At 44.9% G+C, this 14,341-nt stretch overlaps 1 protein-coding gene across 6 annotated transcripts in view; it reads right to left on the bottom strand.

The window, feature by feature from the left end:
• LOC142002936 (cyclic AMP-dependent transcription factor ATF-7) overlaps positions 1-14,341 on the bottom strand; it is a 121,003-nt gene that overhangs the window by 14,167 nt on the left and 92,495 nt on the right. For all 6 annotated transcript variants that reach the window (XR_012642750.1, XM_074979449.1, XM_074979453.1 and 3 more), the window contains 3 exons: positions 13,999-14,151; positions 8,455-8,652; positions 4,815-4,923 (listed from right to left, as the gene is read on the bottom strand). Coding sequence is in view for 5 of the 6 variants with exons in the window: in XM_074979449.1 (XP_074835550.1) it covers positions 4,815-4,923; positions 8,455-8,652; positions 13,999-14,151 (460 nt within the window). In the remaining variant the exon portion in view is untranslated. The remainder of the gene's footprint in view (positions 1-4,814; positions 4,924-8,454; positions 8,653-13,998; positions 14,152-14,341) is intronic.

The raw sequence follows: 14,341 nt of genomic DNA, 5'->3' as shown, positions 1-14,341 counted from the left end.
GCTCACTGAACTTTTCTGTCACTTGAAGCTGTTAGAATGAAGCGGGGACAAAACAAATACAATCAGCAAGCTTCTTCTGCAATCGCATAATGACCAACACAGATTAGTTTTTCCAAACTTTGGATTCTGGCCCAGGAGGAAACCACTGTGCCAGGGCAGGGGAGCTAGACAAGGAGGATGATTTGTGACTAAGCTCATGCTATCATAAGGGTGACCAAACTGCATGCTTTGCAAGGGTAAAAGTTCATTTATCATCAGCCTAAGTCAAAAGGAATTCCCTCCTACACAGCTGGTTAGCTGTATTGTGGACAGGATGTGGTTATCTTCTGAAGCAGCAAGTATTCAACTAAGGTGAGATGTGTGTGATTCCTCTGACATACCAAGAACATAAAGATCAGGTCAGTAGAAACCAGAAGAGAAACTGCAGCCTCAGGGTGTACTGCTAGGTAGTGGGGCCAACAGCCACCATGGGCCCTGGGGCAAGGTACGAGGGAGGCCCGGCTCCATACCCAGGAAGAGACAGGGTCTAGGATAGTCAGCCCTTAGCAATGCTTCAATTACAGTACCATGGAACAGCGCTACTGTGGCATTTGAAAAGGGGCCTCCTGCTGGGTGTGTTTTAGGATCCAAATTGCCAACATGCTTTTACATTGCACTATACCCGCTTCCCTTAGTTGGTTTCACCTCCACCTTAATAATGAGATGATGGTTTGGACATAGCTAATGTACCGACACACACAGTGAGCTCAGCAAATTTCAAAAGTGATTTGGGGGTGAGGAGGGAGAGTCCAGCGAAGCAACAGACTAGCTGGCATCCCAGAAAAGGAGATTTACAGGCATTAGAAATAAAACAACCCAGCTGTACATAAAGCAGCTGTAATTCCATAGAGAGAATCTGGCAGTTTTGTTTAAGGACACACTTAATTATAAATCTTTATAATAAAAATAAGATGACCAGGGAGGATGGAGATAGGGAAGGGAGATGTGAATTTCATTTTTTATTACTGTATGATGAATTCCTATTATTGAGTAGAGAACTGTAAACGGTGGAAGTTAAGAGGAGAAATCATGTTGCAATACACACAACGAACACCTGGCTGCAAGAGTTGGGGACAGGGATGCATTTCATGACTACATTACTCCAGCTGTGAGTCACTGTCATGACTGAAAACAAATGGACCATGCCAGGCACCTGCAAGGGAGATAGTCCTGTTCCATTTCATCAGAGGAAGATGCTATGGAGATTTAGAATCAAGTGGGAGTCAGGAGTGAGAGTACTGAAACATGGCACCTACTTACTTCTCCTACTTATTCTATGCATCCTCCATCTTTTTTGTGAGACCCAGACAAATGTTCAGCTCTATCCCGTATGGATAGCACAAGCAGATGTAGCTAGGAGCCAGCCAGAGCCCTCCTGCCTTCAGGAACATTTATAAGCAAATTCCAGGCATATAAAAATCTTTGTGAGTGGGGTAAAATGTACAAGGAAGAAAAATCTCAGTTAGCTTCTTGGATGCCAGGATGAATGCAGTGAGACAAGCAGCATTGTTCTGGCCAGGTCAGCCCCAGCATATTAGAGAGACAAGTTGAGTGAGGTAATGTTTTATTGGATCAACTTCTGCTGGTGGGAGACATAAGCTTATGCAGAGTTCTTTTCTAGGTCTGGGAAACTTACTCAGGACTGTTCAATGTTTAGAGATGAACTGTACTAGCATATGGAGGGATAAATAGGAGGCTGTGTGCCACAATGTGAAGGTGGGGGTGGCTTCCCTCTGGGTGTTTCCTCTGGGAGGAGCCATCTAGCCTCACACCTCCATGGGCCACTGCAGCCAATCCGCTGGCTCCTTAGACTAGGACCACAGCAGGGGAGAGCATGTGCCTCTGGGCTGGACAAGAGACATTCTAAGCACCACTGTGTCTCCCCAGAAGCTCCCATGCTCTCCTAGACACATCAGCAATGACCCTAATGTGGGCTGAGAAGAGGGAGGCTGCTCCCAGTGTCTTCCTCAGCCTGGCCATCCAGCATTCTCCTTGCCAGAGTTACCTGGGTGGGGGACAGTGGTGCATTCTGTCCTCCTGCTGAGCCTCCCCCCCAGCCCCTCTTCTTGCCAGCCAGGCCCATGGAAAGCAGAAAGGGTGGGCTGGAGCTGCTTTTCATGCCAGTTGAAGACATTTTATGTTGACCTAACTCCATGAGCGTCTACACTAATACACTGTCCCCGATGCCGTAACTTGCCTGCTACGTTGACCTAATAACCTCACCTCCATGAGGGGTGCAGTGCTTAGATCAGTGCAGTGAAAGCGCAGATGCTGTGTTACTTATGTCGAATTTAGTGGCCTCCGGGTGGTGTCCCATAATGACCCACTGTGGCCACTCTAGTCGTTGCTGTGTGTAGTGGAGACTCTGGGGAGACCCAGCCTCCCCTTACAGGGTCCATGCCCCTCCTCTTTTAAAGCCCCACACATTTTCAATTCCATTTCCCTTTTGCTTGACACGGACAGCACACCTAGAACTGCCCAGCTGACCATTCCAGCACCATGCAGCAAATGCATTCCTGCCTGGAGTACACAAGGAAGGAAGGAATTTCCTGGGCTCCTGGGGCGAAAACGTCATGGACACAGCACCAATCTAACCTTAGAAACATTGTTATCTACCCTTTGAACGTGGCGGACCAGGGCTACAGCTCCTCAGCAAATACGCTACTGCTTCAACACTGAACAGACAGATCTGTTCATTTACTATATTTTAATCAGTCTAGAAGACGTAGTGAAAAAACCAACAGAGGCAGAGTTTCTGTCTGCTTCTCATTCCCCGGTGGACCAGTTTGTTTACGTGCATTGGGATGTCCTGTGAATCCTCCAGAGAGGATTCAAGGAAAACCTTTCCTGGAGATAGTCTGTAATCCTCTGCCAAAGGCTTCTGGGGAATGATGTCCTATTTCTTCTATCCCAGCAGGATGTTTTCCCACACCAGTAAGCAAATGATTCAGCAGGCACCGGAGCAGCACACAGACGTGGTGTACAGCCAGACATGTGCAGCTTTTCCTCTTCAGCCTCCGGTACCCTGAGCAGTGAGATATCGGCTCAAGTTTTCCAACTTCAAATTAGTTCCTGACTTACTAGTAGCAATCTGGTGTGAATAGCTCCCACAAAGCAATCACTACTCTCTTCACTGGAAGTGAGATTCTTATTTTGGTGTTGTGGCGGTGGGAGGCTGGGGCACACAATTCCATGAATGTGACCTTGTGCCCCTGAAAGCTCTGCAGGCACTGTTGGTCATCCCAAATCCATGCTTGTTTCTTGGGCCCAGAACCAGCGCTCCACCACCTGGCAACTGCTTGATGAATGCCAATCACCACAACTTGTTTCTTTGTCAGCAAGGCAACCAGAGAGGCATTATCAGCTCCTCTGGTGGCTGGGAAAATACTGAAGGATCAGGCACATTGTGTTTAGCACAATGCTGAAGAGCGGTGCAGGATCTAGGCTTCTGAAAGAGGTGGCAAATTGGCAGGCTTGTGAGGCTTTTCAGAAGAGGCACTGTGGGATGCAGATAATATCAGGGGATGGAGAAAACTGCATCATGGGATGTCAATTGGATTGTCCGATGAGGCTTTGCAAACCCTTCCCAAAACACCCTGCATCACATGGTGGCAAGTTGCCCATTGGGATAACTACCGTTGGTGCTGTGCTCTCTGCAAGGATGCAAATGCTGCTTGTGAGCACAGCACCCTGATGCAAGGAGCAAAGCGTGGACATACAAAAGCAATTTAATTGCCATGTTGGCTGTACAGCCACATAACCGGTTGATTTAATTTTGCAGTGTAGTCATGCCCCTCACGATGGAAGAGATGGTTTAGCATAAAGGACCATTCAAGCCGAAGAGGCCTGCTAACACCCTTCTAGTTACAAGTGAGAACTAAGACTGGGGGACACTTTACCTTAAAAGGTCTCCTTGAAACGTGCTAACGCCTTATGTTACACTGTCGGTTTCATCTTGTAATTAGCTGTGACACTGAGCACCTTTTCCAGACCTGAAGAACAGTTCTGCATAAGCTTGTCTCTCTCACCCAGGCAAGATGCCTTCTCAACCATCTGGTCTCTCTACTTGGCAGGCAGTTTAAAATAAAGTCTTGTAAACGGAGCCAATCTGACGTGATATTTATCTAGTCTGGACTTGAAATGCAGTAGCAGTCGAAAACAGCAGCATTAGTTTCCAACACTTAGCAGTAGAAAGCAGTGGTGAAGGATACCCAGTTTCAGGGCAGCGCTGGATCAGATACATTGGAGAAATGGGTGTCTGAGCAATGGATGCATATAAAATACTTCATGCTACAGGGAAACATCCTGACCAAAGGAACCACACATTATTAAAGCGTTTACATTGCAGTCACCACCATGATCTCTCTTATAGCAGGGCTGGCAGTGACAGAATGTTACCACTGTAATATTGTCTCTACACAAAATGGACAGGGACCCACATCTTAAGAAGTGTCACAGCAATTGACACTTATTGGCACTTTTGTTGGGAGTATCAGAGAAACCCAGGACAGACCTTCATAAAACTAACTCCTCTGTTACCAGGTAGATGCTCCAGAGCAGGGATATGGCACATTGGCCAGCTTACTGCATGGGAGAAGCCTGCAACTCTACTGCCTGTGCTTAACATGATTCTGCAGAGTGAGGACATCAGTCGACAGAGCTGTCTATCTAGCATCCTTCAGGAACACTAGGTTTAAGTAAGTCTTGTATTCAGGTTTTAGGGTACATCTTTGTGGACTAAGGTACGGTGCTGACATGGGCAAGTCACAACTCACCAAGATACCCCTGTGTTTTTTTCTGTAGTGCAGTGACTGGGCAGTCCTTGTGAGCCAACAGGAGCTGTTTAAGTTGAGCAACTTCATTCCTCAGTAGTGTAACTTCATTCTGAGGTAAAGAAAACAACATTTATAGGGATGGATGTGTTCAGCATAACATCCCTCAACAATGGCAGAACACTAACAAGTAGCACCTTCACTGAACTGTTGCCTAACTTGAGAGCTACAGCCTACGGTCACTGAACTAAAACACCTTCATAAAAAGTGGCATGTGAGTGAGTGCACACGTAAAATATGTTTCGCAACGTGTACTCTTACAGACCTGCCCTTTACTGGGAATCCAAAGTTCCAGATGCAAATTAGCCTGTATGCCCCTGCCACCACCACCAGTGAAAGAAACGCTAACAAGTGTCAATGCAATACTTTGTTGATCTTAAGGGAAACCTAAGAATTCAAGTACTGTATCTGTCTGAATGCCAAAAATCTAAGAGAACCATCAATGAGGACTGATCATGAGCAGCAACATAGAATAAAACTGTATCAGGGATGTCTGCTCTTTAGCATATCAGGTGCCACACCGGCAACAAAACAGGATCTTACAGTCCATGTCATGTTGTTCAGTCACCCTTACCTTTAATATGTAGGAGGAATACGCAGTGGAGACTGATCAGGTATACATCTATCATCTGAAGTAGTTACTCTGACTCCCATTTAATAGGTGGTGAACTGGGGCACAGAAATTAAGTGTCTCGCCCACTACAGAAGGTCTGTAGCAGGTGAGGACATTGAATCCAGGTCCTGGGTTGGCGCAGTAACCATTAAGCAACCCTCTCTTTCTGTCACCTCCCCAAGATTAAGGTTGCAGTGGTCCATTCTAAAGATAATTCCATACCTACCTCATCATCTTTAACACCAAAACAAAAAGTGTTTGTGTTTTCAAAAACTTCATGGAAACTTTCAGCCATTATAGTTGAAATTCTCCTCTCTGGAAATTCCCGAGAGCATATTTGTAACTAAAATTTAGGATGTAATTACTGTTTGTCCCTCTGTTTCTGGAAAATCCAGTCAACTGCATTTTGAAATCGGTTAGGAAAATAGTTTCTATAACTATTTTGTCGTAAGTGTGATGCCAGCAGACCAGGTCATGTCAGAACATTTTCAGATCAATTCACTTAGAACAAAGTGATTGTTAAATGCATAAGTGTTTTGGGTGTTTAAACTTCATAAAACTAATGGGATGGTAAGTGTGTTGTTTTCTCTTATCTGTATCCTGTTATGATCAGTCAGCAAACATTTAAGCGGTAAATGCCCCTGTGCCAAAACCATTCATCAGACATCAAAGAAGTTTTGTGGAATGTCAATGAAGACCACCAGAAAAAAGTACAAATTCCAAAGTAAATGGCCATTATGTGTGATGACTGGAGGTCAGAGACTTGAAATGTGTTCCTCACTCACTGTCATCAAAAGAAAAGCGCATGTGGGTAGACAGCTTGTCAGCTTGTTTTCTGTGAGAAGCAGCTGTAATAAGGGATTCGAAGATAGATCCTGAATCTTTGGACTGTATGAATACGCATATGGAAGTGTACCAGATACATAGCAAAAATCCTCAAAAACAATTTGGGAACACTGGAAAGACCTTTGGGAAACTGGCAGTTTACTACTTGGCTGCCAGTATTTGGAGTTACAAACAGATTCATCTGTTCTAATCCTTTACTTATGCCAATCTCTCAAAAATGGATTTTTTTTTCTTTTACTTTGGTTAATTTACTGTAGAACTGGCTGCCAGCATCATCTTTAGTGTAAGAATCAGAGTATGAATTGATCTGGAAGAAGTGGCTGGTCTCTTGGGATGATGCAGTTTTTGGTTTAAGTTACCATTATTACAAATGACAAGCAGTACTGTAGCAACTTAAAGACTAACAAATTTCTTAGGTAATGAGCTTTCACAGGTAAGATACACTTCCTCAGATTTATCACAAAGTTCAGTTAGTCTGGGTTGCAACACAGGCCTGAGAGTCGAAGTCGACTGTCTGAAATGCCTCAATAACACTGTTGAAGTGATTCAAAAGTTCCCATTTGTTACTGGGTTGGTGACATCTATGTACAGAACACACCCCCACCCCCAGCATGGGGTATCTGCTCTGTTTCAGACACTCTGTTTTGCAGTAGGCACAGGTAGGAGCCACTCCATTGAAGTTAGTGGTACTGAAGTGCACCACAAGTCACTGAAAACCTGTGGGGGAAACAGCCCAGGCTCAGCTTAGTTCTGTCTTCAGAATCCCTTTCATTCACAAATTGACTAATTGCAATGGGAGGGGAATTACACACATAGGACACGTCTACACTAGCACACTACGTCGAAGTAGCCTATTTCGAAGTAAGACCATCAAAATAGGCTACTTTGACGCGTATCATCTACACGTCCTCCAGGGCTGGTGCCATTGACATTCAACGAAGTAGTAGTGATGGGGAACATTGAAAGGAGCCGCCCTGGAAGGAAATGTGGAGCGTCCACACACACAAGCGCTCCCCGTCGAAATAAGGGGCCAGCAAAGCCCCAAGCTGCTCCCTTAAAGGGCCCCTCCCACACACACTTGCCCTGCACAGCACAAGATCCACAGAGCTGACAACCGGTTGCAGACCATGTGCATGCAGCATGGACCCCCAGCTGCAGCAGCAGCAGCCAGAAGCCCTAGGCTAAGGGCTGCTGCACGTGGTGACCAAAGAGCCCCAAAGGGGCTGGAGAGAGCGTCTCTCAACCTCTCAGCTGATGGCAGCCATGGAGGACCCCACTATTTCGAAGTAGCAGGATGCAGATCATCTACACATGCCCTACTTCAACGTTGAACGTTGAAGTAGGGCACTATTCCCATCTTCGGATGCGAATAGCGATTTCAATGTCGAAATAGCACACGGCGTGTGTAGACGCGACACGTGCTATTTCGACGTTGTGCCAGCTACTTCGAAGTAGCCGGCTAGTGTAGATGCACCCATTGTTCTGCTTGGCACAACAGGAGAAGAACCATCAGGAACTCGTTAAATGCTATTTGAACTGTCCTAGGCCTCAGGGGTGGAGAATGGAGCAGAAGCCAGTTAAATGGACTTTGTGCCGGCTGACAGCTCTTCCCAAGCTGAGGGAGTTTTCGGCTAGGAAAATGAAGCAGCTTCCTGGTGCCCTTTTACTGTTCTGGCACCTGTCTTCTGTTGCTGGAGCTGCTGAACATTCCAAGATGGAATCATGAAAAGATAAGTAGCAGGGTACAATACTAAATACCTCTTTAGCCTGTTCAACCTTTTCTGCTCTTATTTACTGTACATGGTGCTGGGAATGGTGATCTGAAATTTCACCTGATCCTTTTCTTACACCACCGCCTTATTTAGGATTGGAGGGTCCTTTCTAAATACTTGTTTCCATGGCCAATGGCTCACGCACAAGCCTTTGTGAATCAAGCACAGAAAAAAATAATAGTGTTGTAAAAAACCCTGCAAGGTTTGTAGGCGTTTGTTCATGGGGATTCTGGTTTTCAACAGACTAAAGATCGCACAGTACCTCTGCACAATGGTAAAAATGCTGCCATGTGTAGTGGAGGCCACAATGCAGCCAAGCAGATAGAATCGGCCTCTACAACTCCATACTCACACTGAGCTGGATGTTCTGTGTTGTGAGCTCCTCTGCCTTCTTTTCCAGGGAAGAGACCCACAGCTTGCGTTTCTGACGGCACCGAGAGGCTGCAGCACGGTTCCGCTCCAGGAATCGCTGCCTGCGCTCATCTGGGTCTTCATCCATTGTGCGTCTTCGCCGGCCACCGGTGCTAGGTGTAGGCTGAGCAGGGGAAACCTGGAATTCGGGCAGAAGGAGCAGAATTACTGGCACAAACACACATAGAATCATAGAATACTAGGACTGAAAGGGACCTCAAGAGGCCATCGAGTCCAGCCCCCTGCCCCAATGGCAGGACCAAGTACTGCCTAAACCATCCCTGATAGACATCTATCTAACCTGTTCTTAAATATCTCCAGCAATGGAGATTCTACAACCTCCCTTGGCAATTTGTTCCACTGTCTGACCACCCTGACAGTTAGGAACTTTTTCCTAATGTCCATCCTAAACCCCGCTCGCTGCAGTTTAAGTCCATTGCCTCTTGTTCTATCCTCAGAGGCCAAAAAGAACAAGTTTTCTCCCTCCTCCTCATGACACCCTTTTAGATACCTGAAAACCGCTATCATATCGTCCCTCAATCTTCTCTTTCCCAGACTAAACAAGCCCAGTTCTTTCAGCCTTTCTTCACAGGTCACATTCTCTAGACCTTTAATCATTCTTGTCGCTCTTTTCTGGACCCTCTCTAATTTCTCCACATCTTTCTTGAACTGCGGTGCCCAGAACTGGACACAATACTCCAGCTGAGGCCTAACCAGCGCAGAGTAGAGCGGGAGAATGACTTCTCGTGTCTTGTTCATAACACACCTGTTAATGCATCCTAGAATCATGTTTGCTTTTTTTGCAACAGCATCGCACTGTTGACTTATATTTAGCTTGTGGTCCAGTATAACCCCTAGATCCTTTTCTTCTGTAGTAATTCCTAGAAAGTCTCTCCTCATTCTGTATGTGTGAAACTGATTGTTCCTTCCCAAGTGGAACACTTTGCATTTGTCCTTATTAAACTTCATCCTGCTTACCTCAGACCATTTCTCCAATTTATCCAGATCATTTTGAATAATGACCCTACCCTCCAAAGCAGCTGCAACCCCTCCCAGCTTGGTATCATCTGCAAACATAGTAAGTGTACTTTCTATGCCAATATCTAAATCGTTGATGAAGATATTGAACAGAACTGGTGCTAAAACAGACCCCTGCAGAACCCCACTAGTTATACTTTTCCAGCAGGATTAAGAACCATTAAGAACTACTCTCTGAGTATGGTTATCCAGCCAGTTATGCACCCACCTTATAGTAGCCTCATCTAAATTTTATTTGCCTAGTTTTTTTTAATAAGAATATCATGCGAGACCGTACCAAATGCTTTACTAAAAGCTAGGTATACCACACCTACCGCTTCTCCCCTATCCACAAGGCTCGTTATCCTATCAAAGAAAGCTATCAGATTAGTTTGACATGATTTGTTCTTTACAAATCCAGGCTGTCTGTTCCATATCACCTTACCACCTTCCAAGTGCTTGGAGATGATTTCTTTAATTACCTGCTCCATTATCTTTCCTGGCACAGAAATTAAGCTGACTGGCCTGTAGTTTCTTGGGTTATTCTTATTCCCCTTGTTTTTGATGGGCACTATATTTGCCCTTTTCCAGTCTTCTGGAATCTCTCCTGTCTCCCATGATTTTCCAAAGATGACAGATAAAGACTCAGATACCTCCTCTACCAGCTCCTTGAGTATTCTAGGATGCATTTCATCAGGCCCTGGTGACTTGCAGACATCTAATTTTTCTAAGTGATTTTTAACTTGTTTTTTTTTTTACTTCAACTTCTAACCCTACCCCTTTCCCACCAGCATTCACTATATTAGGCATCCCTTCATCAGACTTCTCAGTGAAGACCGAAACAAAGAAGTCATTAAGCATCTCTGCCATTTCCAAGTTCCCTGTTACTGTTTCTCCCTCCTCACTGAGCAATGACCCTACCCTGTCCCTGGTCTTCCTCTTGTTTCTAATGTATTTATAAAAAGCCTTCTTGTTTCCCTTTATGCCTGTAGCTAGTTTGAGCTCATTTTGTGCCTTAGCCTTTCTAATCTTGCTCCTTCTTGCTTCTTGTGTTGTTTGCCTATATTCATCTTTTGTAATTTGTCTTTGTTTCCATTTTTTATTTTTGATTCCTTTTTTATTTTGAGATCATGCAAGATCTCTTAGTTAAGCCAAGGCGGTCTTCTGCCATATTTTCTATCTTTCCTACACAGCGGGATAGCTTCCTTTTGGGCCCTTAATAATGTCCCTTTGAAAAACTGCCAACTCTCCTCAGCCGTTTTTCCCCTCAGTGTTGCTTCCCATGGGACCTTACCTACCAGCTCTCTGAGTTTACCAAAATCTTCCCCCCTGAAATCCATTATCTCTATTTTTCTGTTTTGCCTTCTACCTTTCCTTAGAATTGTGAACTCTATGATTTCATGATCACTTTCACCCAAGCTGCCTTCCACTTTCAAGTTCTCTACCAATTCCTCCCTATTTGTTAAAACCAAATCTAGAACAGTTTCCCACTGGTAACTTTTTCAACTTTTTGGAATAAAAATAGTCTCCAATGCAGTCCAAGAACTTACTGGATAGCGATTAAATCAGACATGATTAAATCAGACAGGTATCTGTATTGATTGTACTGAGTCCAGAAGCCCACGGTAAGAGCAAGTACTAAGAGACTCATGGAGTCAGGGGGAGGGTCTGTCAGATATTGATTCTGAAACTGAAAACCAGTGTTTTTCCAGAGCACCTTCCTGTGTTCTCAAACTACTGTAGGGACATTAATAAACTTGGTCCAAACCAATTTGGTGTGACTTATTCTACAGACAAGGAACGTGCAGAACAAGGATCAAGTAATTTGCTTGGGGTCACAGTAGGAGTCACTGATGGGAGACCCAACTTTCCAGATTTTCTCAATCCTGCACCTTATCCTAAAGGCCTCCGAAGTACCAAATCTTGGGATGTGTTGAAGGATGGGCAATATGTCCTAGATACACAGTGAAGTTTTCAGATCTGAGCTACTACTTCAGTGTCAGGTTAATTTGAATATTTTTTAACAGAGTGCAAATCTCTAGCCAAGTGGCGGATATCAGAATATTAGTATGGGTTTAGGGAGGTATTCCTTACCATGGATTAAATAAACTCACTTTTCTAATGAGACAAGTTTAAATCCTACCTCATATGATTAAGTAGAAAGAAGTTGATTGGCCTCACTCTGGCTTGGCTTGGTATCTACTAGGCGGGTAAGTTGATTGCAGATACACAATTCTAGCTATGGCAACTGAGTAGCTAAAATTGAATTATCTGCAATCAACTTACCTGGCTATCCTCATTAAGAAAGGTCAATGGGAGAACAGAGGGAAAGCAAGAACCATAGGGATTGACTGCTGACCATGATGGGTCAATTTCACGCATCTCCGCTAGGTACCTGAAATTGAACCCTGGAAGATTGACCCTAAGTGGGTCAATCTTCTGGGTAATGTAGACGTGGCCTCAGATCTTCCATGTCCATATCACAAAGTCTCTACCAAATTTGGAAGGCTAGAAGCTGGCATGGTGGGAGGATTGGTGGAGGAGTTAGGACCATGGATGAGCAAGAGAGAATGCTGGCTGGAGCTGTGGCCAGGGAGGGGCTGTGAGAGAGAAACCAGCAGAGCACATCTCATTTAATTCTTATTTCCACCAGCACTAGAATTTGGCCTCTAGCATCTGCCCCAGTAAAAAAAACCAAAGTTTTATAATACCACTTAAAATATTCAGCTTCATATTGTAGGAATTTACCACAGATTACAATGAGAGGAGGAAGCTCAACTAAACTGAGCCACTTTTACAGATATGCACAACACTACTGCAAGGAAATACAGTGCAAAGAATGACATATTAGGTATTTATTTTTATACAATTATCTATCCACACACACACACAGAGGAATAAATATATCATAAATGGCTCAATGCATTCCCCCTCCCCCAGGACCAGGCACCCTTCCATCTCCCACTCTAACCCAATCCCCTCCTCTCCTCCAGAGCCAGACACCCCAGTCTCTCCTCCCCCAACTCTAACCCAATGGTGGCAACTCACTGGAGCCACTGCCACCGCCATGTGCTTCTCCCTCCAGATGCTGGGGCAGGGTGCACAGCCAGAGCAGCAGTCAGCACTCCTGGACTGTGGCTCCGAGCAGGAGTCTCATTTCATTGCTCAAGAGCCTCTGGTTGGCCAGCCCGGGCTAGTGTGTGTCTCCTTCCCAAACACACAGCTATGCTCTTACATCATTACACAAACTCTTACAGGCATTTAAGAGCAGGTTCGGAAACACTGCAAGCTCTGGCTGTATTCTGAGGGAACAAATGAAAAACCAAAAAGGACGAACCACCCCAGACTCGGCCCTCCCAGCATTACCGCATACGCCCTGTAATTACACACCACAGTGTGAGAGCACCGTTCCACTTCACTACTCCCTGTCAGACAGCATATGGGTATTAAACTTTTGGAACCCTGTCTAACTGATGGAGCAGGTGGCAATTTTGATGGAAGGCTGGCAATTGGTTAGCTGGCAGGAATAAGTGGGGATGATTGCCTAAGAGGGGAGTGTTTAGCTCTAGTAATTACAAAGGAAAGATGACAGCAGACTCCAAAGCACATCAAGTAACTGGGCCTGTTGTCTAACTTGTGCTTTTTGACAGCTGTGGTAATGGAATTTACAAAAAGTAGCGTTTAACATGTATTAAAAAAGATATATTGGCATTAGAAAAGGTTCAGAAAAGGGCGACTAAGATGATTAGGGGCTTGGAAAGGGTCCCATATGGGGAGAGGCTAGAGAGACTGGGACTTTTCAGTTTGGAAAAAAGGCGATTGAGAGGCGATATGATGGAGGTATATAAAATCATGAATGGTGTGGAGAAAGTGAATATAGAAAAATTATTTACCTTTTCCCATAATACAAGAACTAGGGGACACCAAATGAAATTGATGGGTAGTAGGTTCAAAACTAATAAAAGGAAATTTTTCTTCACACAGCGCACAGTCAACCTGTGGAACTCCTTGCCCGAGGAGGCTGTGAAGGCCAGGACTCTATTAGGGTTTAAAAAAGAGCTTGATAAATTTTTGCAGGTTAGGTCCATAAATGGCTATTAGCCAGGGATAAAGTATGGTGCCCCAGCCTTCATAACAAGGGCAGGAGATGGATGGCAGGAGATAAATCACTTGATCATTGTCTTCTGTTCTCCTTCTCTGGGGCACCTGGCATTGGCCACTGTCGGCAGATGGGATGCTGGGCTCGATGGACCTTGGTCTGACCCAGTATGGCCATTCTTATGTTCTTATTAAACCCACCCCCAGGAAGCCCATCTCAAAACCCCACAGCTCTGCACACCGGGAAGCATTCAAGTCTGAGCTGAGAACAACAGAGTCATCCTTTTCTGTTCCTAACAAGATAGAACTCTTTGCTTCTTCCCTCAACATTTTAAGTCATCGTCTCTTTGAAGATTAAGAAGGAGCAGACCTGAGGCTGAGCTGGAGAAGGTGCGTCTGGGTGCTGGAGAAGTATCTGACCCTGCTCTGGACGTGAAGTCACCATTGTGCTCGCTGACCCCACAACCATGCTGCTGCCATTCAGTGAGGAAGAAACCTGGTGCGTGAGGCTGGCCTTCAGTCTCTGTAAAATAAGAGAACAGAACTCTGAGTGGCATTCAGAGCTTTTAACCAGGCTTATCCATTCATCTCAGAGAAACAGGCCCTAATGTAACTTATTTCAAAGGATAAATCAAATCGAACCAAAAGCTGTTATCTGGCGGGTGCTGGGTGGCCCATGTGAAGATAGATGGTGGTTCTCAATACAGTTGAGA

The sequence above is a fragment of the Carettochelys insculpta genome, chromosome 29 (assembly GCF_033958435.1).
Source record: "Carettochelys insculpta isolate YL-2023 chromosome 29, ASM3395843v1, whole genome shotgun sequence".
Classification (NCBI taxonomy): Eukaryota; Metazoa; Chordata; order Testudines; family Carettochelyidae; genus Carettochelys; species Carettochelys insculpta.
The sequence above is the reverse complement of the archived record's forward strand: the minus strand, read 5'-3'. Positions and strand labels throughout refer to the sequence as shown.